Source organism: Homarus americanus, unplaced genomic scaffold, assembly GCF_018991925.1.
Source record: "Homarus americanus isolate GMGI-L3 unplaced genomic scaffold, GMGI_Hamer_2.0 scaffold27457, whole genome shotgun sequence".
Taxonomy (NCBI): Eukaryota; Metazoa; Arthropoda; class Malacostraca; order Decapoda; family Nephropidae; genus Homarus; species Homarus americanus.
The window spans coordinates 233,875-253,105 of NW_024731296.1; the positions used below are offsets into that span (position 1 = coordinate 233,875).

At 47.8% G+C, this 19,231-nt stretch overlaps 1 protein-coding gene across 7 annotated transcripts in view; it reads left to right on the forward strand.

The window, feature by feature from the left end:
* The window catches only part of LOC121867580 (adenomatous polyposis coli protein-like), a 240,190-nt gene that overhangs the window by 207,608 nt on the left and 13,351 nt on the right, over positions 1–19,231 (forward strand). For all 7 annotated transcript variants that reach the window (XM_042367595.1, XM_042367597.1, XM_042367594.1 and 4 more), the window contains one exon: positions 18,764–18,914. In XM_042367595.1, the coding sequence (XP_042223529.1) occupies positions 18,764–18,914 (151 nt within the window). The remainder of the gene's footprint in view (positions 1–18,763; positions 18,915–19,231) is intronic.

Below are 19,231 nucleotides of genomic sequence, written 5' to 3' on the forward strand. Positions count from 1 at the left end.
GAAGCTCTCCTGATCCCCCCCTTCATAACCTCGTCCTTTATTCACTTTTAAAACCAGAATTCAACACCACTTTATCCCAGAGAATTACCCCGTGAGCCTGCAAAAGTTACATTGAGATTGGTTCATTAGTTCTGAGGTGTTTTATGTAATAGGTAGGTAGGTAGGTGTTTGTATAGTAGAGATGAGGCCAGTCTTAAGGCGTTTATGAGTGTTGGATGTTGCTAGGCAGTGAAGGTTAATATAGCACAGGAAACACGGAAGTTGTAAGCACGGCATGAAGACATTCTGACCCGCTGCTTATTATTACTTATGCTATAGTATCGTCTGCGTGTTTGAGGGAGCTGGGAGGAGAGCTAACAAGGGGAGGAGGTGAGAGTGGAGATGGGGGGAGTGAGAGAGGAGATGGAGGGGAGAAGACGACGAGAGAGAAAATAACCTCTTGAGGGTGGAAGGAAAGACGGGTGGTGGTGAGTGTGGCTTTATGTTAGTGGTAGTGGGAATGGGTAATAAAACATAGGTTGGTTAAAGGAAGAGGAGGAGGAGGAAAGGGAGAATTGGTGAAGAGTAGGAGAAGGCGGAGGAGGAGAGGGAGAATAAGTGAAGAGGAAGAGAAACAGGAAGAGGAGAAGAGAGGGGAGAGAAAATAACTCATTAGGGGTGGTAGTGGTGGACAGAAGAGGCAGAGACAGGAAGAGTTTTGGTTCTGGGAGTGGCGTGGGAAGTTAGTACAGTATCAGTAGTGATTTAAGGTGGTCACTGTCGCCGCTTCCACTACTGTCGGGGACTGACCTTTATGAATCTCACTCACTCGGTTAAATTTATTCACTCGTGGGTTTACGTAATCAGGCTTTTACTCACTCTTACATCCATCCACTCACTCACCCCGACCGGACCAGTCAATCTAGGCGACCCACCACCCTCACCTTCCGTCACCTGAAGACCAACACCAGTACCGTGACCCCTTGCAGCGCCTTCCTCGGGCAGGTGGTGGCGGTGCGGTAGTGACCCCACACAGAACACGACGACCACGTAAACGACAACACGCTTGTGCTGACCCACGTAACAATTTCACACCCTAGTAACTTTGTCGGGCTCTTGTGTGTGCCTCACTTCCTCCCTCCGTGTTTCTTGTCCACCTCTGTCTTTCTTGTTTCTCTGCTCCATGTATGTCCTTAGTGATTGTTCCGTGTCCTTCTGTATCCTCAATGGTCGTTCCGTGTCCTTCTGTGGCGTGTCCCTTTTTATATGGTTTACATCCCTCCTGCATGTCCACAGTCCCAGGTCTTTCCTCCTTGTGTGAGTCCTGTTCTGTCCCCACGTGTCTTAATAAATGTTCCTGTCTCGTGTATATTCTTCTAAGCTTTCAATTCACGTCACTCTAGGACCAGGTTTTCTTTCCTTCTCGTCTGCCCTTCCTTCCTTCCTTCCTTCCTTCCTTCCTTCCATCCTTCCTTCCTTGTCTTTTCTTGCTACTGCTTTACGTGTTCCTTTTCCATGTGTCAGTTACTTTCAACCGCATATTTTTTTCCTCCACCTTCTGCAAGTATTGTAGATCCCCCTGCTGCTGTTATGTTGACCAACGTCTGGCAGTTCCCTTCCTCCCTTCCCTCCTGTGCAAGTACCTCCCGCCTGCGTTCATCTTCCCCAATATCTGCCAGTATCTACTTTCCCTCCCTCCTTCTTCAAGTACTCACTCTCCCTACCCCCACTTCGTTGCTACGTTGACCCAGCATCTACCAGTAAGTACTTCCCCTCCCTCCCTCCATAGTATGCCACCGGGTCTGTAAATTCCTGCGGTTGTCCGTGATTGTGGTGGTTGATGCGGTGGAGGGAAGGTGAGGAGGGAGTACGGGTTGACGGTGTGAGGGGAAGAGGGACGTGTTGAGGGTGTGTGAGTGAGTGTGTTTGGGGGGGGTTGATGGGGGCGATTTAATGAGGTCAACGTGTTGAGAGGGTGGGTGGGGCAGTGTATTGATGGGGTATAGGGAAGAAGAGCGTATTAATGGGGGAGATTAATGGGGGCGTTTGTATGGGAAGAGACAGGAACGTTTTGATGGGGTCACAAGATTAACAGAAACAGCAAAATAACAGAAAATCAAGAATGACAAAATAAAACGAAGCTTGATCTAGTCAAATTGACAGTCATACATACGTTGGCGGGTTTTACTCTGTCGATTAGTAGAATTGACAGAGACATGGCAGGCCTGATGAGAGAGAGAGAGAGAGAGAGAGAGAGAGAGAGAGAGAGAGAGAGAGAGAGAGAGTAAAATCAAATAACATGCTCATAAAAATTTTGCTAGTCGTGTGAGTTAAGGGAGTTTGCAGTTTGTAAGCTTATTAGGGTCTAGTTGACGATGGTGGTGGTGAGGTGATGGTGAGGTGATGGTGGTGGTAGTAGTAGTGGCGATGATGGTGGTAGTGAGGTGATGGTGGTAGTAGTGAGGTGATGGTGGTGGTAGTGGCGATGATGATGATGGTAGTGGCAATGGTGGTGGTAGTGGTGGTGATGGTGGTAATGGCGATGATGGTGGTAGTGGTGGTGAGGGTGGTAGTAGTGAGGTGATGGTGGTAGTAGTGAGGTGATGGTGGTGGTGAGGTGATGGTGATGGTGGTGTAGTGAGGTGATGGTGGTGGTGAGGTGATGATGGTGGTGGTGAGTGATGGTGGTAGTGGTGAGGTGATGGTGATAGTAGTGAGGTGATGGTGGTAGTAGTGAGGTGATGGTGGTGGTGGGAGGTGATGGTGGTAGTAGTGAGGTGATGGTGGTGGTGAGGTGATGGTGGTGGTGAGGTGATGGTGGTATTAGTGAGGTGATGGTGGTGGTGAGGTGATGGTGTGGTAGTGAGGTGATGGTGGTGGTGAGGTGATGGTGGTGGTGAGGTGATGGTGGTATTAGTGAGGTGATGGTGGTGGTGAGGTGATGGTGGTGTTAGTGAGGTGATGGTGGTATTAGTGAGGTGATGGTGGTAGTGAGGGTGATGGTTGTAGTGAGTGGGGTGATGGTGGTAGTACAGTAGTAGTGAGGTGGTGGTGTCAGGTGGCGATAATGGTGGTGGTGGCAATGGTGATGGTGGTAATGGCGATGATGGTGGTGAGGTGATGGTGAGGTGATGGTGGTGGTAGTAGTAGTGGCGATGATGGTGGTAGTGAGGTGATGGTGGTAGTAGTGAGGTGATGGTGGTGGTAGTGGCGATGATGATGATGGTAGTGGCAATGGTGGTGGTAGTGGTGGTGATGGTGGTAATGGCGATGATGGTGGTAGTGGTGGTGATGGTGGTAATGGCGATGATGGTGGTAGTGGTGGTGATGGTGGTAATGGCGATGATGGTGGTAGTGGTGGTGATGGTGGTAATGGCGATGATGGTGTGGTGGTGGTGATGATGGTGGTGTGGCGATGATGGTGGTGGTGGTGGTGATTGGTAATGGCGATGATGGTGGTGGTGTGATGATGGTGGTAGTAATGGCGATGATGGTGGTGGTGGAAGTGATGGTGGTAATGGCGATGATGGTGGTGGTGGTGATGGTGGTGGTAATGGCGATGATGGTGGTCGGTGGTGATGATGGTGGTAATGGCGATGGTGGTAGTGTGGTGGTGATGGTGGTGTGATGGTGGTAGTGGTGGTGATGGTGGTATGGCGATGATGTGGTGGTGGTGGTTGGTGATGTGGTGTGGTGTTGGTGGTGGTGAGGGTGGTAATGGTGGTGTTAATGATAGTGGTGGTGATGATAGTGGTGGTGGGGGGGGGAGGAAAAGGGGAAGCGGAAATAAGAGTTACGTAAGTGATAAACGTTACCCAGGAGGTCGTTGATGATGATGATATCGAGATTGCACTCGACTATGGTGCCAACTAATTGTATAATAATGTCCGTGTGTATCTCCCGACTTTTACTGGGCTGTTTCTCTAATACAAAACTTGGCTGAAAAAACAGATTATTAAAAGTTTCTGTGCTAAATTATATTATGGAAAATACGGAGAGTAGTTTTTCGGTGTTTTTTTTTTTATTATTTATTTTTTGCCGCCTTCAGAGTTTTTGTGTTGACGGGTATGACAGTTTTACCAGAAGGCTGTTGTCGTGTCGCTGCCTGACGTATGACTAAAATTAACCCTGAATGATGATGGTAATACAATGTAATTAAGATAACCTGAGAAATGGTCACTCAAGCAGACGATTAAAGTAAAAAATAAAAACAAAAAGAAAGTTGAATTCGACTAAATATACTTGAGAAAACCATTACGTTCTGTGTGTGTGTGTATCTGTCTGTATGTGTGCGTGGCTGGCTGTCTGTCTGTTTGTGTGGTAGTACAGACAGAGGAAATGCTGGGTGTGTGTGGGGGAGGTTATTTTCGCCGTCCTGCTTCACAAACGGGCAATACCTTAGTTTGGGGTCTCGTGTGGGCTATTCTGGTCACTGTCTTTCCTGTGATGAATACAACAACACTCGTATGCCTTCATCTTATATAGCCATTATATTAGGTCCGTCTCCACAAAAAATATGATAACCTAACCTAAATAAGGCCCTGGCCCAGCTAGCCCAGCCCAGCAAGCCTGGCAACCCAGCCCAGCTGGCTGGCCCAGCAACCTGGCAACCCAACCCACCTCACCCCAATTTAACCTAAACTAAATTAACCCAACTTAACCTATCCTAACCTAACTTAACTGTTATTTAAGGGAGAACGAATCTGATTAACGAGTTTGTGTAATATTAAAGCCATTTTTTGTATTTCAAGTTTGTGCTGTAACTTAAATGACTTAGTTAGATACGTTGTTACATCTTCACTTCCGAGGAAAATTCAGCTTACGATCCTTTTAAGAAATTTCAGAATAGTGGTTAGATAATTAAGTAGGCCTATGGGATAGTCAGTACGTGGTAAAGGACGCTTCTTATGGGCCTCTGTGTTTACTGTTTTATCTTATGAACTTGTGGGTTTATGTAGTATCGTCTTGAGGAGAGAGAGAGAGAGAGAGAGAGAGAGAGAGAGAGAGAGAGAGAGAGAGTTATTTCCACTCAGGACATTGGAAAATAGTGCCGAGCAAGGAGGGGGAGAGGGTGTTGTTCTTTGGTTGGCAGCGGCAGGTGTGGTAATGACTTGTAGGTGGTGAGGGAGGCAGGGGTGGGAGGCCTAGGTGGAGAGGCACGGTGAGGGAGGCGAGGCGGCTGGGTGGTACTGGTTGCGTGTCGAGGCATTCCCTGGGATGACTCTCCACTTGGTCTTGGTTGTTGTTTTGGGACGACTGGAAAAAAGTGTTAAGCCCCGAGTGTGTCGAGGGTGAGGCCTGTGTTAACACGCAGCGGGCTAGTCGACCTTAGCGGCGTGGGTGGATTATCATTATCATTCCGCGAGTGGGTGGTGCGAGTACGCGTCTGGCTGGCCTCTGAGTCACCACCAACCACCCTACGTTCCCCCCTACCTCCGCCTATACTTATACCTACACTTCCTTCCTGAAAATGCAGTTATGAACACCCTCCAATCTCACCATCTTGAGAGAAAAGATTTAGTAACTACTGGTGTGTTCACCCTTCAACTCCCTCACCCACGTGCCGTCTCTCCAAGGTGGTCCGTCGCAGGCTCTCTGTTGTCCTGCAGCCTCTTGTGCCGTGTCGCCTGCAGGTCGGTATCTTGCAGTAACAGTCTCTCCCTCACCTCACATTATTTACGTAGTTCACCGCAGTTTCCCAGAAGGCATGATTCAGTCGCGTGGTGGGAGGCTGTAAACAGCGGGGCGGTGCCGCGGTTACCTAAGGTCATCCCAGGAGCTGCTGCTGTGTCACCTGATGGACAGCTGTTATTACGTCGTAAACACTGTGATTTAGGGATTAATCTAAATAACCTCTGACTTGACCATACATCATGTTGTAGTGTTTTGTTTATGTTTACATGATATGACTCGACATAGACCGCGAACTGCCCCGTTAAACTCTCGACCTTGAAACCTTAAGAGTCAAAGTTCATCTGTCATGTACTGTAGTCTGTCTGAAGTTCCGAATCTTGGAAAAAATGTCACAGGAAATTTCACCTCTCCTAACTTAATTAACCTAGCGAAAATTTTACTTTTTTCTGTGCCCTTTTCCCCCCGGTGAGCGGGGTCCCTGAGGTGGTGTAGGTGTGTGGAGAATGATGAACCAGATGAGACTAGGAGAGGAATATATAAACTTGTGTCTGAATACTTGTGGTGATTGTTAGTGATGATGATGATGATGATGATGACAAATGTGTTTGGTGGTGATATAATGGAGATCTCACACACACACACACACACACACACACACACACACACACACACACACACACACACACACACACACACACAGAAGCGATGCATGAGCAGAGCTACAGGTGTGTCCGGTGGGCCCAGTGGAGTCAAGTTTGAAGGACATCCGTGGGCAATAACAGTGTTTGGCTGTGTGGTGTGTGTGTGTGTGTGTGTGTGTGTGTGTGTGTGTGCAAGTGTGTGTGTGTGTGTGTGTGTGTGTGTGTGTGGTGAGGCCCTGATACAGTCCGCTCCCTTCTCACGTGTTATGCGTTAGGGAAATAAGAAAGGCATTGGATCCCTGACGAGTGTACGAGTGCTCGGATTCACACGGTTCGGGGTCGTACAGGTATGAATGTCTAGGCTCACACGGACCAAGACCTTATGGGTACGTGTGTGCCTGGATTCACAGGATATAAAACACTTGATCTGAGTCCAAGGGCGTGCTCAGGGTATGGAGGGTGGATGAGAGAGGGAGGAGGGTGGGTGAGAGAGGGAGAAGGGTGGGTGAGGGAAGGAGGGAAGGTGCTCGGGGTATGGAGGGTGGGTGGAGAGAGGGGGGGTGGGTGAGAGAGGGAGGAGGGTGGGTGAGAGGGGAGAAGGGTGGGTGAGGGTGGGTGAGGAAGGAGGAAAGGTGGGTGAGGGAGGAGGAAGGTGCTCAGGTATGGAGGGTGGATGAGAGAGGGAGAAGGGTGGGTGAGAGAGGGAGAAGGGTGGGTGAGAGAGGGAGGGTGAGGAAGGTGGGTGGAGGGAGGGAGGAAGGTGCTCAGGGTATGGAGGGTGGGGTGAGAGAGGGAGGGTGGGTGAGAGAGGGAGGAGGTGGGTGAGAGAGGGAGAAGGGTGGGGGAGGGAGGGTGGATGAGAGAGGGAGGAGGGTGGGTGAGAGAGGGAGAAGGGTGGGTGAGGGAAGGAGGGAAGGTGGGTGAGGAAGGGAGGAAAGGTGGGTGAGGGAGGGAGGAAGGTGCTCAGGGTATGGAGGGTGGGTGAGGAAGGGAAGGTGGTGATTAAGGGAGGGTGGATGGGAAGGAGGGAGGGAGGGTGGGTGGGTTAGGAGGGAGGCAGTGCTCAGGGGGTGGAGGGCTCAGCAGGAAGGAAGGAAGGAAGGGGAGGGAGGGAGGGAAGGGAAGGAAGGGAAGGGAGGGAAGGGGAGGACGATGGTGAAACATAACTGCTTGCATCACGCACACATTGTCCTTATATGCTCAAGTGGCCTCGGGTGCATTGTGTCCTTCAAGACGACCAAGAAATTAACCTTTTGTACACGTCCCAAACACCACAAGAATCCTGTTGTTTTGATTCTGTGTTTTTTTTTATATATATAAGAAGCTCATCGAAAAAAACTCCCAGAAGTAATATAAACTTTCTATATATTTTTTTCTTTACAAATTTCGTTGATATTGAAGTCGAGAGCCAGTTATAACGAGTTGTTTCAATTATATACATAAATAACCCTCGTGTGTGTGTGTGTGTGTGTGTGTGTGTGTGTGTGTGTGTGTGTGTGTGTGTGTGTGTGTGTGTGTGTGTGTGAAACCCGGAACTCGCCATACCGTTGTTGTAGTCACATATCGGGAAGAAAAAAAATATATCTATTTTGTGTGTACTCGAGTTCCACATTGCTTCTGCCATGCTTGTTGCTGCTGTGTGTGTGTGTTTGTTTCCTGGTGCTTGAAGCCTTTCCAGTGTGTCCTCCTTCCAGGTGAGATAGAAAGAGTGAGAGAGAGATAATCCTTGGTGCAACTTTCGTACCTAAGAGAACAAAAGAGAAATACTGTACAGAAATTTTTGAGAGAGAGAGAGAGAGAGAGAGAGAGAGAGAGAGAGAGATAAACTATGATTAAAACAAAACAAGAGAAAAATGGAGTGATATACAAAAATAAGAAACCATAATAAAATAAAGAACAAGAGATAAGTAGAGTGAAAACACGAGAGATATAGGTTGGTATGGGGAAAGAGAGAGAGAGAGAGAGAGAGGGGGGGGGGGGCAGGCGGGCAGCAAGAGAAATAAAAAAAGAAAAAAAGAGAGAGGCAGCAATAGAAAGAAAGAAAGAGACAGAGAAAGAAACTGGATAATTGGTACTTGTGACGATGGTGGCGCTGCCTCACAATGCCTGCAGGAGGTCCAGGGAGGCAGCAAGTTATGGCCCTACCTGGTGCCACAGACGGGAGACGTGTGCTAGCTGGGAGGGTTCGCTTAGAAGGTTAGCTGGAGGAAGGAGATAGCTGACTGAGAAGGTTAACTGGGTGAAGCTATAGTTTATTAAATAATTTAAATGATTAGCTGGCTGGAAGTTATTATTGGACAAATTAACCAGGTTTCTTGATTAATTTAGCTTTGATGGATAACTTCTGCAGGAGAATTAGCATGTCTGGGCAGCTTATTCAACTGATTTATTTTTTTCTAGATGGATAGCTTGTTTAAGGAACTTAGCTTAGAGAATTAGCTTGACGGGTTTTCCATAGAACGTGGCTTGACTTTGTGGTGTGTACTAGATCAGTGGGGGTACACTGTAGGCGTGGTAGGAAGGGAGGGGCGGATGACAGACGGGCGTAGGGAGGGGAGGGATGAGCGTGAGGTGAGGGCTGATCACACAAGGTCGTCACACGTCACTCTGGATTACCACCAACAAAAGATGCACAGACTGAGGTAGGCAGTCTTACCTGAGGAGTGAGGGGGCTTCATTGATTCTTCCCTCTGTCTGTCTGTCTGTCTGTCTGTGTGGGGTGGAGTGTCTGTACGCCTGTTTGTCTGACTATAGACATACAGAAAATTATCCCGTCTGTCAACAAGGCGTTAAGAGGTCGTCGCTTTGGAAGGTTCAGCAACACGGGATAAAAATGTACTCGGCAAATGTTGGGAGGTAAATACTGTACGTCACTGGGATCTACCTTAGTGTACCCTCCCCCTGTTAGTAGTGTTCATTTTCTTTTTCCCTCTTCCTCCTCCGCCTTATCTATTCTGCATACAGTCCACCTCTTATTCTCCTTCCTCCTCTTCCTCTCTTTCCTCCCTTGTCTTAACTACAGTCCTTCACATTTTATTCCTCCTCCTCTTACCCATCTCTTCTTTCTTTCCCCTCCTCTCCTCCTTCTCTCACTCCCCCTCCTCCTTTACTTCCTCTTGTCTTACCAGCATTTTCCTCTCCTTTCCTTCTTTTCCCCAGGCTGATTCCTTCCCTTTCTTCCTTTTTTCTTCCTAAAGTTATCTTCTACTTCTTTTTACTCTTTCTCTCCCTTCTCATTTTCTTTTCTACCCTCGGGAGTCTTAGAACGAGGAAGAAGTAGAAAAGAGAGGAGATAGAGAAGAAATATTACGAAGAGAAAGAGTACTTGGAGAGGAGAGGAGAGGTGATAACGAAGAGAAGAGAGAATGAGTAAACAGAGATGGAGGATAATGGAGGCAAGACAGGGATAGGAGAAGAATGAAAGGGGAGGATTAAAGTCGAGAGAATGAAAATAGAGCTAAAGAGGAGGTAGGGAAGGAAGAAGGAAGACGAGGAGGAGAAGGAAGAATTTAAGGAATGAGAAGACAGTTGAGAAGGAGGGTGACTAATAGGGGAAGGAAAAAGAGAAGAAGAAGGAAGAATATAAGGAATAAGAATACAAAGATGAGAAGGAGAATGACTAATAGAGCAAGGAAGAAGAAGAAGGAAGAGGAGGAGGGAGAAGAGTAGTATATACCTCCTCCTCACCTAAGGGGGTTGGACACACACACACACACACACACACACACACACACACACACACACACTACTGTCGGGCGAAATTCAGATAGATGGAGGCGTAGTATGTTGGGTGCTGAAGGGGCGTTGATTCCCTCCACGCCCACACCTGCTGCCACCACACCTGTTTCACACCCAGCCATCCACCCACCCATCCCTATTTGCATCTACTCTCTTACCTTTACAGTTGCTCGTAATAACAGGTACACCAAATAAACCTTGATTACACAGGTGAGTGACGCTTGACAGTAGTGTACCAGAGTAAGCGGGATAGACCAAGCTGCTCTCGACCTCAGATCAAGGATGGTTAAGCTTGAGGGCGTGGCGTATAATCAAGGGTAGTTAAGCTTGAAGGCATATAATCAACGATGCTTAAGCTTGAAGGCATATAATCAGCAATGCTTAAGCTTAAGGGCGTATAATCAAGGGTAGTTAAGCTTGAAGGCATATAATTAGCAATGCTTAAGCGTGAGGGCGTATAATCAAGGATAGTTAAGCTTAAGAGCATATTATCAGCTATGGTTAAGCTCAAGGGCGTATAATTTATTACAGTTGAGTCAGAACTATGATTTTTTGCAACTCATCATGACTCAGCAACTAAAGGTAACCACCCTCTGCACGACAGAAACAAATTATGTGATGAAAGACGAGGACAGAGTTGCTGGGAGGCACGTGACCACCTTGTAAGATGATTCACTTAAGATGGAATAAGATGATGTTGTCATGTTTCCCCAACGGTGAGTGAACCTAACCCCTCATCTTCCTTCTCCTCTTTTTTTTATACCTCTTCTCCCTCCTTCTCCTTCGCTCATCCTTCTTATTCCTCGTTCTCCCCTCTTCCCCTTCAAATCCCTCCTTCCCCCTCACTACTCCTTCCCCCTTATCCTCCCTTCCCCTTCAAACCCCCTTCTTCCCCCTCACCACTCCTTCCCCTCTCACCACTCCTTCCCCTCTCACCACTCCTTCCCCTCTCACCACTCCTTCCCCTCTCACCCTCCCTTCCCCACCCACTCCCTTCCCCCCCCCTCACCCCTCCCTTCCCTCTCACCCTCCTTCCCCCTCCACCCTCCTTCCCCCTCTCACCCCTCTCCCTCCCCACCACCCTCTTTCCCCTCTCACCCTCCTTCCCCCTCCTCCTTCCCCTCTCACCCACCTCCCCCTTCCCTCACCCCTCCTTCCCCTCACTCACCTCCTTCCCTCTCACCCTCCTTCCCCTCTCACCCTCCTTCCCTCTCTTAATTCCCTCCTCTTCCCCCCACCCTTCCCCTCTCACCCTCCCCTCTCACCTCCCTCCTCCCCCTCACACCCCCTTCCCCCCACCCTCCTTCCCCTTCCCCCTCCCCCTCACCCTCCTTCCCCCCACCTCTCCCCTCCCTCTCACCCCTCCTTCCCCTCTCACCCCTCCTCTTCCCCTCACCTTCCCTCTCACACTCTTCCCCTTCACCACTCCTTCCCCCTCACCCTCCTCCTTCCCCACCCCTCCTTCCCTCACCACCCTCCTTCCCCTTCACCACTCCCTTCCCCACCTCCCTCCTTCCCTCTCACCCTCCTTCCCCTCACCACTCCTTCCCTCTCACCCTCCTTCCTCCTCACCACTCCTTCCCCCTCTCACCTCCTCCTTCCCCCTCTCCTCTTCACCCCTCCTTCCCTCTCTCACTCACCCTCCTTCCCTCTCACCTCCTTCCCTCTCACCACCTCTTCCCCTCTCACCCCTCCTTCCCCCTCACCTGAACTCTTCCTGGATCCGCCCTCGTCTTTCGTGAGGTAAAACTAGGATGACACCATCAGCTGATTACTCTTTTTATACCTTCGTGTGATAGTTGAAAGCCTTGGGGAAATGCTTAAACTTTGAGGAAATGCTTAAGCTTTGGAGAAATACTTAAGCTTTGGGGAAATATTTAAGCTTTGGGGAAATACTTAAACTTTGGGGAAATACTTAAGCTTTGGAGAAATAGTTAAGCTTTGGGGAAATATTTAAGCTTTGGGGAAATGCTTAAGCTTTGGGGAAATGCTTAAGCTTTGGGGAAATACTTGCTTTAGGGAAATACTTAAAGTTTGGAGAAATACTTAAAATTTGGGGAATACTTAAGGTTTGGGAAGATAATTTAGTTGAAAAAAGTGCATGTGTGGGGGGTGAGACGTGTCATAACAGGCTCCAACTGAACACTTAGAAATGGGGGCTGTGTGGATTTGGGCCGATTACGATTAGGTGTTCGAATAGGATTAGTCCTCATTAAGATTGACACCCATTTAGAATTGGGCCCCAAAATCCTAATGGCTTGGCTCGACTGGGGCCCATTAGGACAGGGACCCCATGTACCCCGTCACCGTCTGTTGTAAGGGTTCCGTGGAGAGCAAGACCAAAATGCGGCACCTAGTGAATAGTCTCGGTCAGTCGTTGTTGTCTCCGTGAAGGAAAGAACTTCTCTGTTTAGTCCCTGTGTCTACCCTGGCTTCCACATTCATGTTCAGCTCTGCTTTGGGGTCTGTGTCTGTCTGTGTGTGTTACTGCCTGCGTCTGTGAGTATTACCGTCTGTGTGTGTTACTGTCCGTGTGTGTTACCGTCTGTGTATGTTACTGTCCGTGTGTGTTACCGTCTGCGTGTGTTACTGTCTGCGTTTGCTTCTGCCTCCACGCTTAATGTAGGTCAATGTTGAGTCCAGGCAGCAATACACACGGAAGCTCGTAGTGTTGGTGGAAGGATGGCGATGACGTGGTGTTATGTGACGTGATGTAGGTGTCATTCATATGTGTCATGATTAACGTGTCGTGTGGTGTCGTGTCGTGGTGTCGTGATAAACACAATCTGGCGTTGTTTTGCTGGATCTGGGATGAGGTGCTGGCACTCCTCGCTCACCACCATCTGGTTTCTTCTATGCACAGGTCACCACACTTACAACACTCTGAACCACCTGCCACACGAACCACCTGCCACATGAACCACCTGTCACACGAAACACCTGCCACACTCGGAAACCATACCTGACCTATCCTGCCACTCAAGAAACTGGTCTGCCACTACACAGGACTCTGGTCTGGTCTGGTTAGTGATCATCTCTACAGTAGGGTGCAGACCAGAGGTGACCGACTACCCGTGTTGGGAGGCGGGAACAGGTTTTTCCTTCACCGTGCGTGGGTGTTGTCGACTGAGGGGGGGGGGGTGGGGTGGGGCAGGGGGGAACAGTCTAACTCTATCACCATTCTTACTATTACCACCACTACTACCACTATCATCACTACTACCAACACCACCTTTTTCACCACCACTACTACCAACACCACCTTTTTCACCACCACTACCAACACCACCTTTTTCACCACCGCTACTACCAACACCACCTTTTTCACCACCACTACTACCAACACCACCTTTTTCACCACCACTACCAACACCACCTTTTTCACCACCGCCACTACCAACACCACCTTTTTCACCACCGCCACTACTAACCTCTACCACCATCACCACCACCACTCAGCACTCCGAGTTAGGACAAGAACGTGACAGGAAGTCGTACAATGAAGAGATTTCTGCTCGTAATAATACAGTTCTTTCCTGTAATGCTGTTGTATCTGGGAACTTTTATTACTGTAGTGATGACCCTTTCGCACGTGCTGTATTATAGTTACAGTTCTGGTTTTAGTTGTATGTTTTTAAGTCCTCAGATCATTACTGTATGTTAATTGTGGTTTTTAATTGATTTTTCGTACGATTTATTAAGTAAGAAATCGGTTAACAGTCCAGCTTATATAGCGATTAGTGTGTGTGTGTGTGTGTGTGAGAGAGAGAGAGAGAGAGAGAGAGAGAGAGAGAGAGAGAGAGAGAGAGAGAGACCACTTGGAAGGTTCTCAGTAGGTCTTAAAGAATCATTCATTTTAGATAAGTTACAAGGCGGTTGATCAGTTACAGTGTAAACAATAGATTAAAAACAATCATAGCAACAACAACAACAACAACAACAAGCTTTTACACAAAACTGAGAATACATAGGATTTACTGTGCCTGTAATGTATACCTATAAATGACTGGATTAAGTATAGCTTTTAAATAGTTATTTTTATATCTACGCCATGGCACCAATTTTATGATGCTGTCACCACCTGCACGGTACGCCATAGCTTATTTCACCCGGTGATTTAAATGCCCTAATACTAACCTAACCACCTCAGATGTTACGTGTATTATCTCTGTGTACAATACCTGGATTTAGTGTTGTAGGACCCTGGTGTTGGTGACACGTCGTGGTGAAAGTCTGCGCTGGGTGGTGATTGTCACACAGGGTCAGCTAAGTGAATCATGGCATTATGTTGCTCCAGTACCTCGGACCCCCACACACACACACACTCTTCTCCCGTTAAAGTTTTAAGTTTTATACATCTCGGAAGGCTTTCGTGGTTGGGGGGGCTTCAGGGATCGAGACTGAACTTCCTGGACCTGCATTACGGACCTAACCTAACCCACCCTTAACATAACTTACCTAACCTCTAACGTAACTTAACATAACATAACCTAACCTAACATAACCATCCTCTAGCATAACCTAACCTACCCAGCCTGTACCCTACCCTTACCACTTTCACGCTATTGATGTGAAAATTCCGATGCTGTTTCGGGTCCGTCTTAGATTAATTTTGCTCTCAGGGATCTACTTTTCCCCCCTTTCCCCCACGTGAACTGGTTGAGAAGGAGGAGGAGGAGGGAGAGGTTGAAGAAGAGGGATGGAGGAGGAAGGAGAGGAAGAAGAGGGATGGAGGAGGAGGGGTGATTGTTCATCTCGGAGAACCAGTATTAGATAGAACCATATTAAGAAAAATTGGCGAATGATTCAGTAGTCTCTTATTTAAGTGATTTATTTTCTCTTTCTGTTTTCCAAGGGAGGTGTGAATGTGTGTGTGTTTGTTTGTTTTTTGGATGGGGGGCATATACAGTATAATCAACATACAGTAAAGGACGTGTATTGTGGCGGGGGGGAGGGAGATAACAATAGGCTGGATTGGGGAGTGAGGAACCGGAGATTATCTAGGGTTTAACACATTAAGGTAGACGGCCCTGGGCTGAGTGACTCACCAAGAGGGAGAGAGGGAAACATGTGAAGGGGGGAGGGAGGAGAGGTAAGATGGAGGTTGGTAGGAGTATGTGGGGTGAGAGTGAAAGGAGATGGTTCACGGGGGGGGGGGTGATGAAAGGGTTCATAGGGGTGAGGAAAAAATGATGGGTAAGGGGTGAACAGGTGGTGAGTGAGGGGATAAGGAAGAGGAGGAGATGAGGGGGGGAGGGTGAGGAAGGACAAGTGTGCAGGACACCACCTGGGTCGCCACATTAGTCATGATGAACCGCCACGACCCTCTTATCCTGAACGCCTCGACACAGCTGGTGCCCGGGGGCGATGCTGTTTTTGCACCTGGGGTCATGCAGGTGGTGTCCAGTTATCCGGGGCGTCTCCTGCTTGTGGACCCTGGAACATCCTTCAGGTATGAGGACATTATATACAGTAGTGTCCATCATACACCTGTGATCACCTCAAACAATATAATACACGTTGCCAGCAGGTGGGTTAGGCGCCACTCACCTGTGCTCACCGTCTCAAGCATCTGAATACCAAAAGTGTACTAAAATTTGATACATAAATGGCAAGGTTGTGGCCACGCGCTCTCTCCCATATTACCCTTGCTCGTGTTTTATTCTCACTACTCCTTTCTTGTGTGTGTTTTTAAGGGCGTCGCTTGAGTTACGACTCCTTTGTTTTTATGGTATTTTCGTGGTCAAGATATATGTAAAAGGTGTGGCTTATGAACGACTGCATTTTGTGGAGTTGGCTAGTTTTTTCGTGTGTGTGTGTGTAATGTATGGAGTGGACCTGTCTGTTTACATGTTTGTGTTTCTTGTGTGGAAGTAGGACTGGTTTTGTGTGTGTGTGTGTGTGTGTGTGTGTGTGTGTAGGAGGAGGAGGGGGATGGTTGAAGTTTGGAGGTGGACCTTGAACCTCTGGGCTGGCTGCTGGGCAGTGAGCGTGTTGGTGTAGGCGGGTGAGGGAGGGAGGGAGGGAGGGAGAGCATGGCCGGACACGCACCATATGATCTGCACCAGCAGCAGCCCAGCCCGGCCCAGGTTGTTGTACCGCTCGCCGCGACTCTCCTCGCTGACAGCCCCGTCGCTAGTCACACCTGGAGTTGCAGAGTGGGATAGAAAGGTGTTGGTTTACGGAGTGATTGAAGAGGGGGTTGTCTGCTGGTGTGACCGAGCGCCCTCTGCCTACCCTCACCCCGACCTAGCCTTGAGTAGTGTGGGCTGGCTGACTGGTTAGCTGGTAGTGTGGTGCTTGTGTGTTGTGATGCTTGTAGGCAGATCCCGGGCAGGCAGGCAGGCAGGCAAGCAAGCAGTCAGCCAGCTAGCTCACCGCCACGCCCCACATAGTCCGGGGCTCCAACGGCCTCGTGTGTGGGCCCATCTGCTAAACTTAACCCTCGTAAAGTGGCGTAATGATCCTCGCTGACCAACATGTTAGCCATCATCAACTTTATCCGTGGGTGAGTGTTACTGTGTTCCTGCCCTCCGTGCTATGTTGGGTTGCTGTGTTCCTGCCATCCGTGCTGTGTTGGGTTGCTGTGTTCCTGCCATCCGTGCTGTGTTCTGGACACTGCATGACGGTCGGCGTTGATGTGTTATCAGTTACCTTGTATGGTTGTTGTCATGAACGTCACCATAGATCACCTGTGTCACGCCCATTACACATGACTAGACCCTGTTTACATACTGTTGTTGGCCCAACACTTGTAATTACCAGTGTTTGTCAGGGTAATTATTAACGTGCAGATGTCAAAGACACATCTCCCCTTCCTTCACTAAGATATATCAAGGACACACCCTATATTAGTAAGTTCAACAGGTGGATATTACGTCTTATGCTGGCCTCTGGTGCAGGGAGGTGAGTCATACCTCTCAAGCATCAAGAAAATCTAGGAAAAGATGAGTAAGACAAGCGAGTCGAATAGTAAATAGCTTAATGCATATGGATGTAAATAGTGAGTATTATGGACCCCATAGACTAAACAAATTCACAGAAGAGCCATGAAAATTTTTTCAAGGTGACCTCACGGCTAAAGTGATAAAGTTGTGTGACAGTGGAAGGAATTGAAGGAGAGCGAGGTGGTCGGGAAGGTGAGAGAGGGAGGCGGGAGATAGTGGTGGTGGGTTGTGGATGGTGTTTAGGATGTGTCCGTCACCCACCACTACCAGCATCACCCACCGTCTCTCGAGTCTGCAGGTGTCGTCTCTTGCTGGCGCTGTTATCGCTAAATTCTGCCAACAGAATCTCCACTCTCGTCCACACAGCCAGAGATATCGAACATGGAACCCGGTAAACTTCCCCCTCACAACATATACAGTACAAGATCCTCACAACCAAAATCTAACATACGTAAAATCCGAAGAAATAATATACATCACAAACACCTACTTTACAATTTTATTTACACTATCCCACGAGCACATTTACAGAGAATCTTTAGACAGGTTCAACGAGGGTTTTTTTTTTGCCTTAACATGTTGCTTAAGTTACCTTCCATGACTTGTGTGATAAACAAATACTTATTATTTACACGAGTTGCATGAGGAGACACGCCATGGCGTCATTACCCTCAAAGCTTTGTACGATATTTTTCCGCGGTAACAAGGGATCGAGTCTCCCTACTACAGTCTCAGCCGTTTTGACGTCATTTTAGATCATTAATTTTATGATGGTTTATTTCCTCTCTTTAGTTTCTGGTAAAGGAATATTTAACTTGCGAATCAGCTTTCATATTGATCTGCCATGTTGGGTCTGCCATTTTGGTCTATCATATTGGTCCTCTATGTCGGTCTGTCATCTTAATCCTCTATGTTGGTCTACCATGTTAAGTTTATCATGTTGGTCTGTCGTGTCAATCTGCCATGTTGGGTCTATCATGTTGGTCTGCCATTTTGGTCTATCATATTGGTCCTCTATGTCGGTCTGTCATCTTAATCCTCTATGTTGGTCTACCATGTTAAGTTTATCATGTTGGTCTGTCGTGTCAATCTGCCATGTTGGGTCTATCATGTTGGTCTGCCATGTTGGGTCTGTCAAGTTGGTCTGCCATGTTGGGTCTATCATGTTGGTCTGCCATGTTGGTCCTCTGTTGGGTCTATCATGTCAGTCTGTCATGTTGGTCTATCATGTCGGTTTTCCATGTTGGTCTGCCTTGTTGGATCTTCCATTTTGGATCTGCCATATTCGGTCTGCAATGTTGGTCAGTCATATTGGTTGGTAATGTTGGGTCTTAAGTGTTGGTCTCACATGTCAGTCCGTCATGTTGGTCTGCCATTTTGGGTCTATCATGTTGGTCTCAGTCAGTCTTCCATGTTCATCTACCATGTTGGGTCTACCTTGTTGGTCTGCCATGTTGATCGATAATGTTAGTCTGCCATGTTCGACCACCATATTGGTCAACTTTCTTGATCTTCCATATTAATCCATCATATTAGTCCACTGTTCTGGCCCATCATTATATTGAACCACTATATTGGTTCACTACATACCAATGCCTTTGTCCATTTGATTCAGTTATAAGTTTCCCTATTATCTTATGTAGTATTGTTTATAGGGCTATTGGTCTGATATTTCCTATACAGTATTGTATGTTTCTACTCGCAGTATATTTCTATATACATCATTTATACATTTATCTGTTTACACACAGGTTTATGGTGTGTTTTTAATTTTATGTATATTTAGTTTTGTTTACTAGCCAGTAAATATACATTATCTTATAGGCGACGCAACAAGCAGCAGTACAGTGGTCGAGGAACCTCCCGAATTGCCCAGCCAAGCAGTCGTGTGCGGGGCTCTGGCATCCCGGTCGTTAAGGCCTCCAACCTGCCTACTCAGATACCCAGTGGCCCCGCCCACAGCCATGCCCAGCAGGTACGTACAGGTGACATTGTTGGTACAGTACCAATTAGGTGCATTGATATTGTCCTTTTAATCTGACCCGACAGGTTTGTCTAATAGGCTCTATTCACACATACTTGAGAGGTAAGTATAACAGTACAGTATAAGTGTTGACATCCGTGCAGGAAGTTGGTTGAGCCATTCACAATTTGGGAATTTATACATGAATTGGTGTCCTAATTCTTAGTCTTAATGTACCTGTATGACCAAGTGAGTTTTATACAGCAGTCTCTTAGTACTGTCTTAGTACTCTGCACAGATAAAGAAGGTAAATTAAACTTTGTACAGTA